The sequence below is a fragment of the Morus notabilis genome, unplaced genomic scaffold, assembly GCF_000414095.1.
Source record: "Morus notabilis unplaced genomic scaffold, ASM41409v2 Scaffold73, whole genome shotgun sequence".
In the NCBI taxonomy this organism is placed as follows: Eukaryota; Viridiplantae; Streptophyta; class Magnoliopsida; order Rosales; family Moraceae; genus Morus; species Morus notabilis.
In genome coordinates, this window is record NW_010358777.1 from 280,596 (window position 1) to 296,663 (window position 16,068).

General features: G+C 33.2%; 2 protein-coding genes across 3 annotated transcripts; one reads left to right on the plus strand and one right to left on the minus strand.

Annotated features, from left to right (window-relative positions):
* The first annotated feature begins 5,789 nt into the window (after positions 1-5,789).
* Positions 5,790-9,189, plus strand: LOC21409102 (probable 6-phosphogluconolactonase 1). 2 transcript variants are annotated; one of them, XM_024162534.1, is made up of 4 exons: positions 5,790-5,842; positions 6,638-6,826; positions 6,931-7,066; positions 8,556-9,189. In XM_024162534.1, exons 2-4 carry the CDS (start codon positions 6,657-6,659, stop codon positions 9,045-9,047), a joined length of 798 nt encoding a protein of 265 aa, XP_024018302.1. In that variant the 5' UTR covers positions 5,790-5,842; positions 6,638-6,656; the 3' UTR covers positions 9,048-9,189. The 2 variants fall into 2 exon arrangements, with proteins under 2 accessions (XP_024018302.1, XP_010091597.1); XM_010093295.2 differs by lacking the exon at positions 5,790-5,842 and adding an exon at positions 5,938-6,077.
* A 972-nt stretch (positions 9,190-10,161) lies between these two features.
* LOC21409103 (fructokinase-like 2, chloroplastic) lies at positions 10,162-14,053 on the minus strand. The gene is made up of 5 exons (XM_010093296.2): positions 13,822-14,053; positions 13,209-13,537; positions 12,092-12,732; positions 11,146-11,617; positions 10,162-10,627 (listed from the first exon to the last, which is right to left on the minus strand). The coding sequence occupies exons 1-5, from the start codon at positions 13,860-13,862 to the stop codon at positions 10,401-10,403; spliced, it is 1,710 nt and encodes a 569-aa protein (XP_010091598.1). The 5' UTR covers positions 13,863-14,053; the 3' UTR covers positions 10,162-10,400.
* Between the last annotated feature and the right edge of the window lie 2,015 nt (positions 14,054-16,068).

The following is a 16,068-nucleotide window of genomic DNA, read 5'->3' on the forward strand; positions in this document are numbered from 1 at the left end:
AAAATCTAGTTCAACTGTAGGGATTTGGGACTTGGATCTTTGCTAAAGCCTAAAGCATTGACTAATTATTCTCCATAGATTAAACTGAGTGCTAATGTATTCTATGATTGTTACCTTTAATGAGGATATGGAATTATAGCAAAATCTAGATGCTTTTATACAGAAACATATATTAGTCATCATAGAGTTAATATTACTTATATGGGAGTTTTTCTGATAGGACCATAAAAAATAAATTATATGTAGTTCACTAATTTTTTTAATTTATATCAAAATTTGTTTGTTATACATATATTTTTTTAATTTAATGTGATTTTAATTAGATTTAACAGTTAAAAACTTATACTACCAGACCTACCGCAGAAAGCCCCTACTTATATTTGGGGACCACAATGTTAAAAATCCTGAATCTGATGGGTGTTAGACTTTGAGGAAAAAATTAAAATAGGATGTGCCTTCCGAGTTCTAGCCATAAGCCAACAAGTCAAATTTGGCAACTTATTTATTTATTTATTTTTGGGGTTTCTTGTATTAATAGCCAAGAGAAAACTAGAGCATGATTAAAGGAGTGACCTTATTAGAATCTAGAATGTAAGTCAAATTTGGCCTTATTTTGGACCTACGTGCATTAACTTAACCTAGAGAAAACAAGAGCATTATTAAAAGGGTTTTATTAATCTAGAATGCAACGGAGCAAATTCAAGGAAAGAATCTTTTTTATTCGAATTTGTTATTTACCACTTGTATACGTTGCAATGCCCTTTTGTTGTTATTCAATGATCTTAGTTTGCTTTTTATTCTAAAGTAATCAAAGATACGATGTGTTGTGCAATATGAAAGGGTAAGTTTGGTGGTTGAAAGAGCAGAATTTGCTGAACTTAGATCCCCACACGCTAGTGTTTTTTTTTTTTCTTTTCTTTTTTCTTTTTTTTTTTGGTCCCACAAAAGAATTCTTGAGTGGGAGATTATAAATTCTTTCATTATCAGCCATTTTGATATTAGATTGCATTAGTATTTCTCTTAGCCTATTTGACTATGTACTATTTAATCTTTAGTGGGTTTTGTATGTAGTGGAAGAAAACTTCCAACCCCAACATAAATTTATGATTTTTAGTTCTTGAAGAAGTGCACCATCCAAAACATAAATTAGGACCACTAAAGATCAATATGTGACTTAGCTCCACTGTAGTACGTAATAGATGGCTTGTAGTAACTGTATACGCATGTGACTACAAGACAAATATTTCCATTACTCCAATCAATAGAAATCAGAAAAATGGTCGATGAGATCTTTAGGAGTTCAAAAGTACATCACTTAAAGTTTTATGTTGGGTTATTGCTTGCAAGTCAACAATGTGTTGCTTTCTGAGAAGGTCTAGTTTTGTTGTCTAAAAGACTATGATTAAGAATTCAGCTGCACTGCAAATATGATTTCTTTGGTTTTTTGTTTTTTTGGCTGAAATAAAAAATCAGAAGGAAAACCTCTGCCCACTGAATGTGTTAACAATCAAGATATGTGGGGGTATAATCTTAGGCACACTAAATCGAGTATTAGATTAAAAGGAGCAAGTTTTTACAAATAAGATTTTTAAGAAAGATTACTTAACACTTGAACTTTTAGCCGAAGACCCAACCATGATAATACTTTTACCAATTGAGCCACTAGACTTGGTGGTAGAAGAGCATCTTTCCAAATCTTCAAAGTCCTTTTATCATCTCATTCTTATTTTCTCCTCTCATAGTTCGATTCATACGAAAATGGAAATGAAATAGTTTGGTTATTAAATAATATATATATATATATTATTATGTATGTGTATATGTATTGCCTCTCCCACCAAATGCTATTATAACAGTGAAAAGTTGAGAAGTTGCTCTCAAGAACTAGTTCAATAAGGAAGTGGGATTCAAGAGCATAACAAGAGGTGTTTGTTTCTTGTCAAACTTGAGAAATGAAAAAGGTGGAAATAGGAGACGTCAGCAAAGGCACAGGCCATGGTCCATGGCTCCTTCCTTTACGGTTTTTTTCACCAAAAGTAGTTAACAATGCCAAGACCCCATCAGTTTGTAAAAATAAAAGAGTTTGAAACGTATATAAATATATTTTTTTATTTGTCATTACTTTTTAAAGGTTGTTATGAGTTTTAATGGTAAATTATTTTTAAGATACAATAAATTTTTTAACATAATATCTAGTAATAATATTGTATTTCACAATATAAATTAAGTCTGTAAATTTTTTAAAAAATTAATAAAGATAAAGATATCATTTTATGAATAAATACATCCTCTTTAAATATCACAATCATTCACATAAAAGTACATTTTTAATGTAAATGTATTTCTTTATGGATTAATGCATATATTATAATAATTATATTTGTTGTTAATAAGTGTTCATATATGTTTGAAATCATATTATCAATAGATGCAATAGTTCGTAACGTTTCAAATCACAAATCACACACATATGCACAGTTTTTACAGAATACCCGCTACAACGGATGAAAAACCCATTGCATCGGGTTTACCATGACCAGTAGGACAGTGGCAGCAGCAAGAAAGGCGCTACAGAGCGCAGGCTCACTCGATCAGGCGCTGCAGCGCCTGTTTGGGGCATTGCAGTGCCCATGGCAACACAAACAACATTGTTGTCTGATCTATCACAATGCAATAAACACGCGCTGCATCAACGTTTTAAAAAGTAGATGTTCATGAGTTCAAAATTATTCTTAATTTATGTATATTTTTTATAAAAAAAAAATATTATAATAAATTATGAATTATGATTTAAATTATAATATGAATCTTTTCTCTAAACACAAGTGATATTATTTTTCTAATATGTGGTGGTGGAGGTTGGATCGGAAAACTAAAGAAAATGATGGCTGACAATGATATCTTCAGTGCAAACGCTGTATATGAAAAGTGACATAAAGTTTTGCTTTTTATAATTAAGGAATAGTTACAAAGATAACAATTTATGTTTTTCACGTCTCATTCATTTTATTAATTTAAAATTTTAATTAATTTTATAATTAAAAATTTTTAAAAAATAACATATTAAATTTTTTTATTATAATTAAAAAATTTTAAAATATATCATATCTTAATTTAAATTAAAAATTTAAATTTATAAAGTAAATAAGACTGTAATACTTTCATTTATTTTTTCAACCATTTGATATGAAATAAATTATTTAAGTCGCACTTATTCTTTTTCCGCTAATTACTAACTTATAAAAATTTTAATATTTCAATGGGTATAAACATTATTTAACACCTGAAAACGAAAAATATGTATCATGGTCTTACTCGAAAGAAAAACAAGCAGCTTTGTCTTGGTTAAAGCTAGAAAGTGGGGAACAAATAAAAAAAACAAAAGGTTGTTCTTTTGGAGTGTAACTTGAGTGTAGTTTTTGAGTTGAATTTGAATTATAACTTGAGTTGAAGTTAGAACTTGAATAAAGTTGAGTAAAATTAAATAAAGTTAAAACTTAAAAGAACGTGAACTTGAATAAAATTAAAACTTGAGTTGTTTTTTTTGAGTTTTTTAGACAAAAGAACATGTAGTTCTCAATTCAATCGAAAAATCCTTTGAAATAAATTTATGAAAAACATATCTAAAAATTTCAGGAAAAATATATTTAAAAATGGCGATAACTCTTTTCTCCCATACTACCACGTGGCACGATGGCAGCACCTCCTCTCTTCTTTTTCTTTTCTTATTTTTTTAATTTTTATTTGACACTTTTTTAAATAAATCGTCTCAATTATGTCCACGTTTAAGTTTTTTAATTAAAAATTTATATATAACTTTAACTCTTTTTGATGTTATTATTTTAAATATTTTTTTTCATTTGCTCCAGTTAATGAACGTGACTTTTAAAGAGGTTATATGTTTTGATCCGAAATTAAATTTAAAAGTTATTTTTTAATTGTATTCACATGTAACTCAATTAATAAAAGGAAAAAATTTGCAAAAATAAATAGATAGTGCTAATGACACTTGTCCTGATCCTTGATCAACATCTCATCATGGACCCCGGGGACAAAAATGGAGCCATATGCCAATCGCCTAGTTATGATGGATACTTTTTATGTAAGTAGCATTTGAATTTCTCTACTTGACTATTAAAGGATAATGCTCAAAATACCACTTATATTATCTCAAAATATTACTATTACTTTTTTTTTTGTTATGTAAATACCTAAAACATTCATGTGTTTATAAAAATAAACCCAAAACACTTTTAAAGTAACTAAATTTTTTAAAATACCAAAATTACCATTTCTAATCTTTAATAAATACAATTTAAAATATTATTAAACCAAAATATTAAATAATAAAATCTATCTTAAAAAATGAAAAATTATCAAGATAATTGAAGTATTTATTTGATTGGAATATTTATTTAAACATTTTTAAAAGTTTTTATTTAAATTTTTAGTTAAATCATATATAAAATAACATTTAATATAAATTGGAAACGGTAATCATGACATTTTTAAAAAATTACACTGATCAGGTGGTGCTTTGGGGTATGCTTTTATGAACAGAGAGTATTTTGGAAATTTATATAACAAGAGAGATGACGGTAGTATTTTGATAAAACACAAAGATATTTTGAGTATTATCTTCTCATTATCAAAAGAGAAAAAAAAGAAAAAGAAAAAGAAAATCTCAACTTAAATACTAAAAAGTTTTAGTGTAATGAGCTTGGATCTGAGCGCCATTCTCATATTTGTTTATTTTTTTTTATTTTTTGGTATCATTGAATTTAGTTTCTCTCCTTACTCTAAGTTTGCCATAAGGTGTCTAGACAAACAATACATTATTCAAACTTTTCAATAACATATACTGCGTATCACTATTAGTTGTAAATAATTTTATACTCAAACACTTAAATCAAGATTTATTTAATTTTACATGAAAATTTTTAAATAATTAAAAAATCAATAATGATCACCATATCTAACATTTTTGTTTTGTTTTTTGGGGGTGTCTTTGAGTACACATATATACAAGGCATATATGGTACAACCTCTCTCAGTGGATAGAATGTGTGGGAGCGGGATGAAGAAGGTGAGATGGGGTAAAGTGTAAGACACACAATACACATTAAGAAACATATAAAAGGTATAAAGTAGCTGGTTTGGGGGAGACAAGCAAAAAAGAAAATTAAAAGCAAGTTAAGGGAAAAGAAAACATCAAGATTTTAATGTGCTGCTTATCAAAAAAGAAAACAACTATATATACAATTTGACCATAAAGCCTATATATAATGTGTTTATTATAAACTACTTAGAAAATAAAATCCCACTAAAATAATGAGAGACAATTAATTAAATTTATGTTCTGATCTTGCAAGACAAAAAGCTACCACAGCACAATTGTCAGCAGTAAATTTGGACAGGCGTTTGGCTGGTCCTGAGGACTTCTTCATTTTTTTTTTTGGGTACTTTGTGTTTTCCAAAAAAAAAAAAAAAAAACACCAACAGTTTTAGTCATCAGTTAGAATTTATGTGATGTTTGTCTTATTTGGCAAATTTCAACTCAAGACTTAAAGCTAAATCTGTTGTTATTTATTGCTTGTACCTTATGTTTCCTCTCTTTAAGACATGTTGTAGCAGAGGACCTAGGACTTATTGAGTAGAGGAATTTGCTGATCCAGATCATCTGTAATAGACAAATAAAAGAGAAATGGGTTTTATTTTATCTTAATTAATTTTGGTTTCTGTATTTAATTTTATCCGTTTACTTTGGAGAGAGAGAGAGATGCGCTTTGTGTTTGTGTGTGTGTTTTGTCACGATCATTGGATGCACGTGGAAGCCGAGAAGGTAATTCCTTCTCAACTTCTAGTGAAGTTTAGATATAAAAATAATATATACATACAAACACAAACACACACACATATGGATATATTAGTCCTTAAATGGATTAGAGTTGTATATGATATTATTATATATACTACTTACCAATTTCGTGTTGATACCCACCTTCCATCTTCGTCAGTTTCTTACTTTTATCTCTCTCTGCCACTCTCTCCTCATTTTCCTCTCTTCCTTCGTTTTTGTAAGTATCCCTTCTTTTTTTTTTTTTTGTCAGTTTGGTTGTTTTGCTAGTGTAAGCACTTTCAATGTTTTATACTGCATGAGATTGTTTCTGTTTTACATATATATACATATATATATATATATTTTTTTTTTTTTCGACTTTGTAAGTTTCTCTCTCTAATGAAATGAGAATTTAGATTGTTTCACGATCTGGGTTTATCTTGTTTTGCCATGGCAAATTCATTTGGGGTTGTTTCATGTTGATGATCTCTAAAGTATGATCATCCTCCTCTTTTGTTGCGAATTAAGACAAAAAGCGACTTTGATGAAGTCTTGATTTCGTTTCAACAATCTGAAAATTGCAATTTTTAATAATTTAATCCTGATATAGACTATAATTTATGCAGATTTTTTTGTTTCCTATTATCATTCAATGCCATTCCATGTCATGTTATTTTCCTTTTCCTTTTGACAAATTCCCTGCTATTGCTAACAATAGTTTTTCTGTTTTACATTTTTTTCCTATGAAAATGATATTCAATTCTTTTTTCTTTTTTTTGTTTTTTTTCCAAGTAACAGTGGTAAAATTGTGGGAAGCATGTCTGTTTTGGGGGGTGATAAAGATAAGGAGTTGAGAATTCATGAAAGCTTGGATGAGCTTGGAACTGATTTGGCAGACTATATAGCTGAACTATCAGAGACTTCAGTGAAGGAGAGAGGTGTCTTTGCTCTTGCCATATCTGGTGGTTCTCTCATTGGCTTAATGGGGTATCATTCAAATGCCCTTCCTTTTACCAAAGTTTGGTTTATTTTGTTTTATGATTTTGGTCTCCTTTTTTTTTTTTTTGGTTTAAATTTGTGGTGGAAAACAGAAAACTCTGTGAAGCTCCTTATAACAAGACTGTAGACTGGGCAAAATGGTACATTTTCTGGGCGGATGAGCGTGTTGTGGCCAAAAACCATGCCGATAGCAATTATAAGCTTGCCAAGGATGGTCTATTCTCCAAGGTTTGTCCCACTTTTTGGTTTTTTCTTATTTATTCTTTTTGAGCATTTCATGCATTTTTCTTTACATGAGGGAAGAAGATGAGGATCTCTTTACATATAGAATTAGTAGATTTAGGTGTTGCATGTGGGGATGTGGTGGTGTAATGTCAAATCCAGCTCAAATTTGTTCAGATCCCTTATTCAAATTTTAAAATTTACTCAAGAGAGTAACTAACATGAAATATAACTAGTGCCAAATCTCTTCCAAAACCATGTTACTTAAATAGGCATTCAAGTTTTTGTAAAGCTACCTTATAGGTACTTCAGTACTCCTTCCCTTTGGAGAAAATGTTTTCTTAAACGTAAATGCCTTTTTGCCCTCTTGGAATGGTGGTTGGTCTTCCATTCTTGTTGTTTCTTACCCGTCCTTAACAAGTTCCATTGTCGTTTGTTTACTTTGTGTTGGCTGCACATTTCTCTTTCACCTTTTTGCTCCATCTGGGGCTATCACCTACAAGAGGCATATTTTTTCTGGCCTTTCTTCTTACATTCTCGAATCTGCGTCGTTGGAGCTCGTAATCTCCATAATACTCCATGTTGCACAAGATTGAACCATTTTGATGGGAAGATGATAAGACCAGTTAATTCCAAAAGCAGTAAAATTGTTGGGTGTAAATCTCCTGAAATGAATAAACTATAGTACACCATTGCCGTTTTTTGATATGTGGATATTAGGCTTTTTATTCGGTTGATGTGAAACTACTTAAATGTAGAGCATGGATTCTTAAGCATTTTTGGAGTGTAAATAACAAGCAGGCTCCATATTACTTTCTTTTTTTCTTTTTTTTTTTTTTTTTTTTTTTTTTTAAATTTTTTTTTTTTTGTTTTTTTTTTTTTTTTTTTTTTTTTTTTTTTTTAAACTTTGATTGTTACGTATTGTAAAGTTTCACCCTTGACTTTTGAGCTTTGCCAACAAATTTACATAATTCAGTAGAGGAGCAGCATGCCAAAACTAAATAAGCTAGCAGATAAGAGAATGAATGTGGAAATTAAAATTTGTGCTCATTGTGTATTTGAACTTAGAAAAGGCAGATTAGTCTCTTTAAACTTTTTGAATTGGAGCAGTTTAACTAATATGGAAACTGCAACATGGCAAAAACAACCAATGACTTTTTTTCTTTTGTTCTTCTTTCTTTAAAGATGCATGATACTGTTACAATCTAAGAGGTTTTCAAGGTATTGAGTTGAGTATAACAGAGCTGACACAACTCGTCTATCCCCATGTACCTGATATACCAGATTTTACACTATTTGTCGTTTCCAAGCACTATGTTCATTGGCTTTGTTCACCCTGCATAAATGTTTTATCTACTAGAAGTGAAGATTCCAACCAAGATAGCCATTTATAGTTCACTTGATTTCTAGCTATGCATATATATAGTATTGCCTTCTATTTTTCACTTATGTTCACCAGCCCTCTATAATCTCAACTGCTGTTTTCGTTATGCAGGTACCAATTGTTCATAGTCATGTGCATTCTATCAATGACTCGGTGTCAGCAGAGGAGGCTGCCAATGAGTATGAGTTTGCTATTCGGCAGTTGGTGAAATCTCGTGTAATCAGCGTGTCCGACATAAGCGACTGCCCCAAGTTTGACCTCATCCTTCTTGGTATGGGCTCGGATGGCCATATTGCTTCTCTTTTTCCCAACCACCCGGTACTCGATGAGAAAAATGAATGGGTGACTTTCATTACTGACTCCCCCAAACCACCCCCTGAGAGGATCACTTTCACTTTGCCTGTCATCAACTCCGCTTCCAACGTGGCGGTGGTCGTGACTGGAGACAGCAAAGCGGATGCTGTACACTTGGCGATCGATGATGTTGGACCCGATTGTCCATTGGTGCCTGCGAGGATAGTCCAGCCAACAAAAGGGAAGTTGGTGTGGTTTTTAGACAAACCTGCTGCCTCAAAACTTGATGGTTTTCAATTTTCTGATTAGGGTCGATCTCTTCATTACCAAATGTGTGTTTGTATTTAGTGGAGGGATTCGACGCTTGTGCTTCATTTTTCTCTTCCATTCGATCCCTTATTTTGTTTTTCTTTTGCCTTTGGGTAAAATTCCCCATTTTGCCTTGGTCTTATTTTCTTCTTTCTTCCATTTTCTCTATGGGGTTCGAGAAGTGTAATCATCCTTTTTGTTAACTAAAGTTTAATAAAACTGGGGCCTCAAGAGAAAAGCTCGTCTCCTTTAGGCTTAAGATAAATCTCTTACACAAGGCAGCACTTGATAATATGACAACAATACAAAGCTTCTGAGCATTGTTAGTTATAAATTGTAACAGATCAGATAATGCTGTATAATTTGCTGCTTTATATATATATATATATATATATATATATATATTGACTTTTGAGTTATGGGAAACAGATAAGGAGATGATTTTGGCTATATTAATTAAAGCTTGGGAGGCCATATGTTGTCTTGGGCAATTATTAGCTGCATGTGGGAAACAAAGTGAAAAAAGTAAGTTAGGAGGCTGTTCAACCTATAGTTATCACTTCTTGAATGTGATGCCCAAGTGGTCTTGTACCACTTTACCTGATTTGAAAAATGAATAAATAACAAATGTTGTCCAACTATAGGTAATTTGACATCGTACCATACTCCAAAATTTAAAAAATAAATAAATAAAAGAAATAGTTTCTTCACCTACTCTGAACCATCCTAAATTAATCGATGAAAGCAACGTAATATTTCCAATCCTTTCCAAGATAAGGACTCTAGAGGGTGTGGGATTTACATTGTTTTTTTAATGTACATAAATTATTGTATCTCTCTATCAAAGATTAGATATGTTGTCGTACACAATGTTCCAGCCATAATTAAATAGGCACTTTGATTGACAAGAACCACATGTATCCTTGTCACCCAAGTTAGTATTTTCGTGTGTGTGTGTGTGTGTGTCAAGAAGAGTAATCTGTCAACTTTTGTCTAAGTTGTACATGATAATGCAAATTACTCCACAAGTCAAGAAGAGTAATCTGTCAACTTTTGTCTGAGTTGTACATGATAATGCAAATTACTCCACAAATTAGAATAAAAGGTTGCAGAATTGAAACATCCCTTTTGGTGGAGGGCACAGAGCAGTTCTAAAAGAATAGTGAGATTGTGATCTATCAATGGAATACAAAATTGGCGGTTCACAACTAAAGGTACACGTCCCAGTTGTCAAAAAGAAAAGAGGGAAAAATAAAAAAATAAAAAAAGAACTCACTTTACAAGGGGGAAAATTTTGGAGCCTCCATAGAGAATATAATGCACAAATTATGTTTGTCATTGCTACAAGCAGGATCAACTGACAGGCTCTACTATTGTGCGGTATTCCTTTTCTGTTATTGACCTTATGCCATTTTCATCCGGAACCACTTCTTCCATATCATCTTTTGGAGGGAAGCCACGCACTCTTCCAAGCGCCCATTGGTCTATGACCCCACAATCAATTGCATACTTGATTGAGTGCTCTAAGTAGCCTTTGTCAGTTATTAGATGCGGCTGAACAGTTAACATTCTCAGGAGTGCTGAAAATAACACGTCACAAAAGATTATTAGCATTCTGGTTGTGGAAGATAGTAACTATGGTCCTAAAAGATTTTCATATCATTTTTTTTTTCCTGAATTAAAGGGAATCAATGGTACCATTTTGTCCCCATCCCCAAAATCTCAGGACCCACTAATAGAACAGAAATGGTCCGACCTAATTCTAATTGAAGAATGAGCCCAGTTTCAGACAAACCACCATGGGTCCAATGCTGCATAGCCCATTGGTCAGGCAAGGCCTCTATATTGAGGCTACCATGATTTTGACACAGGGACATACTGGGAATAGAAGAAAATCAGGCATCTTGCCACTGCACCAACCCATTGTTGGTACATCATTCGTGAAAGGCAGTGATTGGTACTCTTAAAAGCTTTTACATGCATATATTAACTACCATCAAAAGGAAAAACAAATCTAGAAGTGTTTCATGATTTCTGATCCGGTAAAGTACTCTTAACTTGAAGAGAAGAAAATGATTGTGCTCAAAGTTTAAAATACCTGCAATGATTCCATCTCCAGACGCTGACATATCGCGAGTAAACGGAGTAAGGTGGGGATCTTCCATCCCACGAACAGCCCCATCGTGCTCTCTAGTGTAGTAGTGTATCTTAGAGGTCCCATTTGTCACAAACAATACCTTGAGATTTTCGTGCCAAAGTGGTTCAACCACTTCTGGTTTATAATGGATAAATTTTACCTTGTCATTATTTTTGGTGTCAAATTCTTCCGAGGGCATGATTCCGCAGAGAAATTCAAGTTCCTGCTTAGTAACTTCAATAATATCTGCAAGATTCCATACTTGTTGTATGAAACTTTTGGCTTCTTCACTAGAGAGCCACAGTGGCAATGGAAGGTTTACGTCATAGAAAATAACTCCCCCTAGTTTCTTTGAAATCTTGATGGCTTGCAATGTAGTTGATCTCATGTTTGGGTCAAGAAGAGAATGCGTGCTGAAGTAGAAGATCTTCGCCTGCATAATAGGTTGTCAAAAGCCAAAATTTATGCAGAACCCACAATGCGGTTTGAAAAAAAAGTAATCTATATACTTTTCATAGTTTTAAATTGATCAATAAGTCATCCAGAATGACGTGAAGGAAAATTGAAAAATTTTTAAACAAAAAGCAACTATCAGAAAAGCAATGATCATAGTATAATATTCCAGTCTTCAGAAGCCCATGAAACAATAAATAAATAATAAAAAAAAGACCCTTTCTATTTCAAATTGAAGGATAAAAGAGACATAATAAAAATTTGAGTGATCCAATCAAAGACCCTTTTTCAGATGGATCCAACTTCCAAGTTCAATGTTTAACCATGACTCATGGATAAAAGATGCAGAACATCAACCAATTAACAAAAATTAGCGTATGAGCTGAAAACAAAGACCAACAGTCCAAGTGTATGAGTAACAATATCTTTTCAGAATGAGACTGAAATCCTTTACCTCCTTCAGAACATCAATATTGATTTCAGACTTTGATAAAGAATCTTCTGCACAAGGTTTGACACATGTCAATTTTAAGCGGCCCCTTTTGCCAATTTTCATATATGATACCGCTGTCGCCTTTTTACTGTCAATGCGAACTGATCTGGTCCGAACACTGTTGACATTCATATAATACAGCATGGCTTCACCATAGTCATCACTCCCAAGTTTTCCCATGAAAGCAACTTTACCGCCCAAGCTCGCAAGGGCAATTGCAACACTTCCTGCGGAACCCCCTGGAGCCCTCACAAATTTTTCGGGGGACCATAAAGCATCTTTCATTCTTTCATGTATTTCATAATCTACTAGCCTATTAGCCAGCCTTCCGGATGGTACAAAAGCATGTTGTGCAGCTCCAAAACAGCAAACAAGAGGGGGCCAACCATATGTGAAGCTAATATCCTCTCCCTCATCTATTTTCAGTTCTTCATCACTCTCCTCCTCGGCATTTGCAGCATATGTTGGCTCCTCAGTCTCACTCACTTCACTCTTACTGACCAAATCTTCGGCAGTAGCCTCTTTCTGCTTGGTCTTCCTCCTACCCCTTACCCTCTTCTCAGTCTTCACTTCATCCGAGCTAGTAGTAGCAGCAGATGAAGCTGGACAATAACAAACAAGCTTTTAAATTTGGCGCTAACCAATTGAGACATAGGGGAATTCCACAGTAGGGTACAAAAAGTACCCCTATTGATAATGAATTGCTAAGCCACCAAAGTTTCACCAGACTCCACCGTATTTACATATTGTTTATTCCAATATGATTTATCAACCGTGATTTGACATTCAGAATCACGCTACCGGTAGGCATTCTCTACTTATAGAAGCCCCCTGTGCTATATATTAAGGCTTATGAGCGATATGAACTCAAAAACAAATAAATAATATTGACAGTGAATATTTCTAAAAAATCAAAGTTTCATAAGACTCCATCATATTTACACATTTTTTTATTCTGATATAATTTTAACATTGATTTGACGTTTAGAAACACGCTACCAATAGGCATTCTCTAATACAAAAGCCTCTAGTTAAGGATTATGCGCGGTAGGAATATAAAAACTAGTTAAGATACTACCTTTCTTCCGAGTCCTCCACGGAGATCTCTTCGTATCTTTGCCAGCCGCCGAAACTGCAGTTTCCACACTCTCCCCATCACTAGTTACCTCCAAATCAGAACTCTCCTCTGGCGTTTCCACCACCGCTTTCTTCCTAGTTCTCTTAGAAGTCTTTGACGTCTTCTTCTTCTTCTTCACTACTACCTCATCTCCATCGGAGGCCTCCCCGGCCGAATCCACCGCAAGTTTCTTTCTAGCTGCAATTGCCCATTTGCTATTCTGCAATCTAAACCCCTCGAGTTGAACAAACTTCTGCGGCGGATTATACGACCGCCAATTCGATTGGCACCTGCGTATTTTAGTCAGACAAAAAGTTAACTATTTCATCTTCCATTAAAGACCTAACAGTCGAATTTCATTTCAGGGTTTTAGAAGTTTATCCAAAATTATCCTTTTTTTTGTCATTTCTATTATAGATTTCATCCCAAACCCATCCATAAATTCCGGTTCTTTCAATCGATTTCCTTTGAGCAGAAGTTAAAGCAACAGAGTGGATTTCAACAAAGAAATAATATTTATTTTTTGTTTAAAATAAGAAATAACAAGTAAATAAAGGATTAGTGAGAGAAGAACCTGGGTAGTGAAAGAAAGCGAGTGAAAGAGAGAGACGCCATAGATAGAGGTAGTGATTTCAGCTGAGTCAATAACTCTCCAAAGTCCAAATTCTTAGGTGTAATGAAAATGTAAAATCTAATCTTCTTGTTTGACAACAATGGAGGGTTTTGCCGTTTTGGTTTGGGTTTAAGACTTTGGGAACTGTGTAGCGGGAGACACACTACTCTACTAGTACTAAGGATGAGGAACGGAAGTGACGCACGTTTCGTATATTCGTTATTGATTTTAAATCATTATTTATAATTTTTTATAATATATTTTTTTATAAAAAATATATATAAAATACAAAAAGGAAAAAAAAAATAGATGCATTGTAACGAAAATCATGATTTGAATCATAGTTCATGGTTCGCTACAGTATTTTTTTCTCACAAAAAATACACGTAAATAAAAAATAGTTCTAATCACATGATTCTAATTCATGAACTAAACGTCTTCTAAACTCGAAAGTTATGAATCAACTACTCATTTGATATAAGGGTTTAAATCACGGTTCAAACAGTCCTTTTAAAGTGTTTTTTCACATTAAAATTTGTGAAATTTTGATTCAAACCTACTAATAATGATCAGAAGAGATTCGTGTCATAATTCAAATTAAGTTCGCGATTCATTATAATATTTTTTTTATAAAAAATATATATAAAATAAAAATAATTTTAAATTATAATTTTAAATACATAAATTAAACGTCATCTATTTATTTATGAGGTTTTTACTTTTATGTCTTTTTGATATTTTCTTATTTTTTCTTCTAATTTTATCGGATTGGTACTTTTTTTTGATAAATTGCATGAATAGTCTCTAAATTTTTAAAAAGTGACATTTTAATTTCTAAATTTTTTTTGACGAAGTGAATCCTAAACTACTTAAAAATGTGTAATATAGTCATTTCTATCAGATGCCGTCCAAAAAGTAACGGCATAATGCACGTGAGATCACGTGCCCATGTTTTTCGGGTATATGTATAAAATCACATGTTGGGACATTTGGGACACATTTTATCGCTCTCTCTCTCCTTGACCCCTATCTGTATCGTCTCTATCGTTGGAGAGATGTCATCGTCGTCTTCGATCTCCTTGTCCCCGACAAGCTCTTGCTTTCGCAGCCTTTTCTTCTTCTTCTTCTTCTTCGATTACTGACCTTCCTGATGGTGGGCCGGAAATGTGGCCATGAGAGGTGCGGATTCCATTTCCTCACTTCCTTCTCTCCAACTCAGAAACTCAACAACTCACGAAGACAACGACAACAACAACAACACAACTTCGACGAATAGCAACCCCAGCAATGACGACAACACCCACAACGGTGATGAGAGCCTTGACCTAGGAAGAAGTGGCGGCGGCAGAGGAGGATCCGGGAGCGGTGGCGGAAGGAGGCCGCCGGGGTCGAAGAACAAACCGAAGCCACTGATAGTGATTTGGAGCCACGTGCTGGAGATCATCAACCCTTTTTTTGTGGGGGTGGAAAGGTTGAAAATTCAACACCCTAACAGGACGAGAGCAAAGAATGGACAATTTTTTTCTCTCTAAAAAAAATTTGAATAACATAAGGGCATTTTCGTCTTTCCAACCAAAACATAGGCCACGTGATATCTACGTGCACTGTGCCATTACTTTTTAGACTGTATCTGACGGAAAGGACTACATTGCACCCTTTTAAATAATTTGGGGTTTGTTTCGTTAAAAAAAAATTTGAGGACCAAACTATCATCTTTTAAAGAGTTTGAGGACCATTCATGCAATTTACCCTTTTTTTATTTCGTTTATAAAAAATTTTATTATTTGATAATATTATGATGGTACTAGATTATTCAAGTTTAAATGAAAAATAGTACTTCATTATTTTTAAGAGAATCCTGCATGTTACCTTTAGACTTTTTTTTTTTTTAAACAAACAATGGCTTAATTTGGTAGAGATTTTGGGAGGCCAAAATCAATTTTCTACTCAACCAAAGTTGTTTATTGTGTTTGGTAAACACTCCAAAAAGTGCTTCTTACATAATTTAGAAGGAATTTAGGAAAAAAATCAGAAGCAGCCTAAAGGTTGTTTCTGATTGTAGATTGTGCGGCAATCTACATTGAGTTCATTAATGAAATTTTCATTATTCTCAAAATAACCCTACTTAATCAAAAAAATTCCCTCAGCCTCATTTCTTTCTGCTCCTTCGCCACCTCTCCTCTTTTGAACTGAAGCCTCCTCTCGTGC

What these genes read in the sequence shown, in the direction of transcription:
- LOC21409102 (XM_024162534.1), top strand. Translation starts at nt 6,657, where the DNA reads ATGTCTGTTTTGGGGGGTGATAAAGATAAGGAGTTGAGAATTCATGAA. An exon ending in TCTCTCATTGGCTTAATGGG is followed by an intron (nt 6,827 to 6,930) that starts GTATCATTCAAA and finishes GGTGGAAAACAG; the next exon opens with AAAACTCTGTGAAGCTCCTT. An exon ending in AGGATGGTCTATTCTCCAAG is followed by an intron (nt 7,067 to 8,555) that starts GTTTGTCCCACT and finishes TTCGTTATGCAG; the next exon opens with GTACCAATTGTTCATAGTCA.
- LOC21409103 (XM_010093296.2), bottom strand. Translation starts at nt 13,862, where the DNA reads ATGGCGTCTCTCTCTTTCACTCGCTTTCTTTCACTACCCAG. An exon ending in GTGGAGGACTCGGAAGAAAG is followed by an intron (nt 12,733 to 13,208) that starts GTAGTATCTTAA and finishes GTTATTGTCCAG; the next exon opens with CTTCATCTGCTGCTACTACT. An exon ending in TGGAGATGGAATCATTGCAG is followed by an intron (nt 10,628 to 11,145) that starts GTATTTTAAACT and finishes TGTTATTTTCAG; the next exon opens with CACTCCTGAGAATGTTAACT.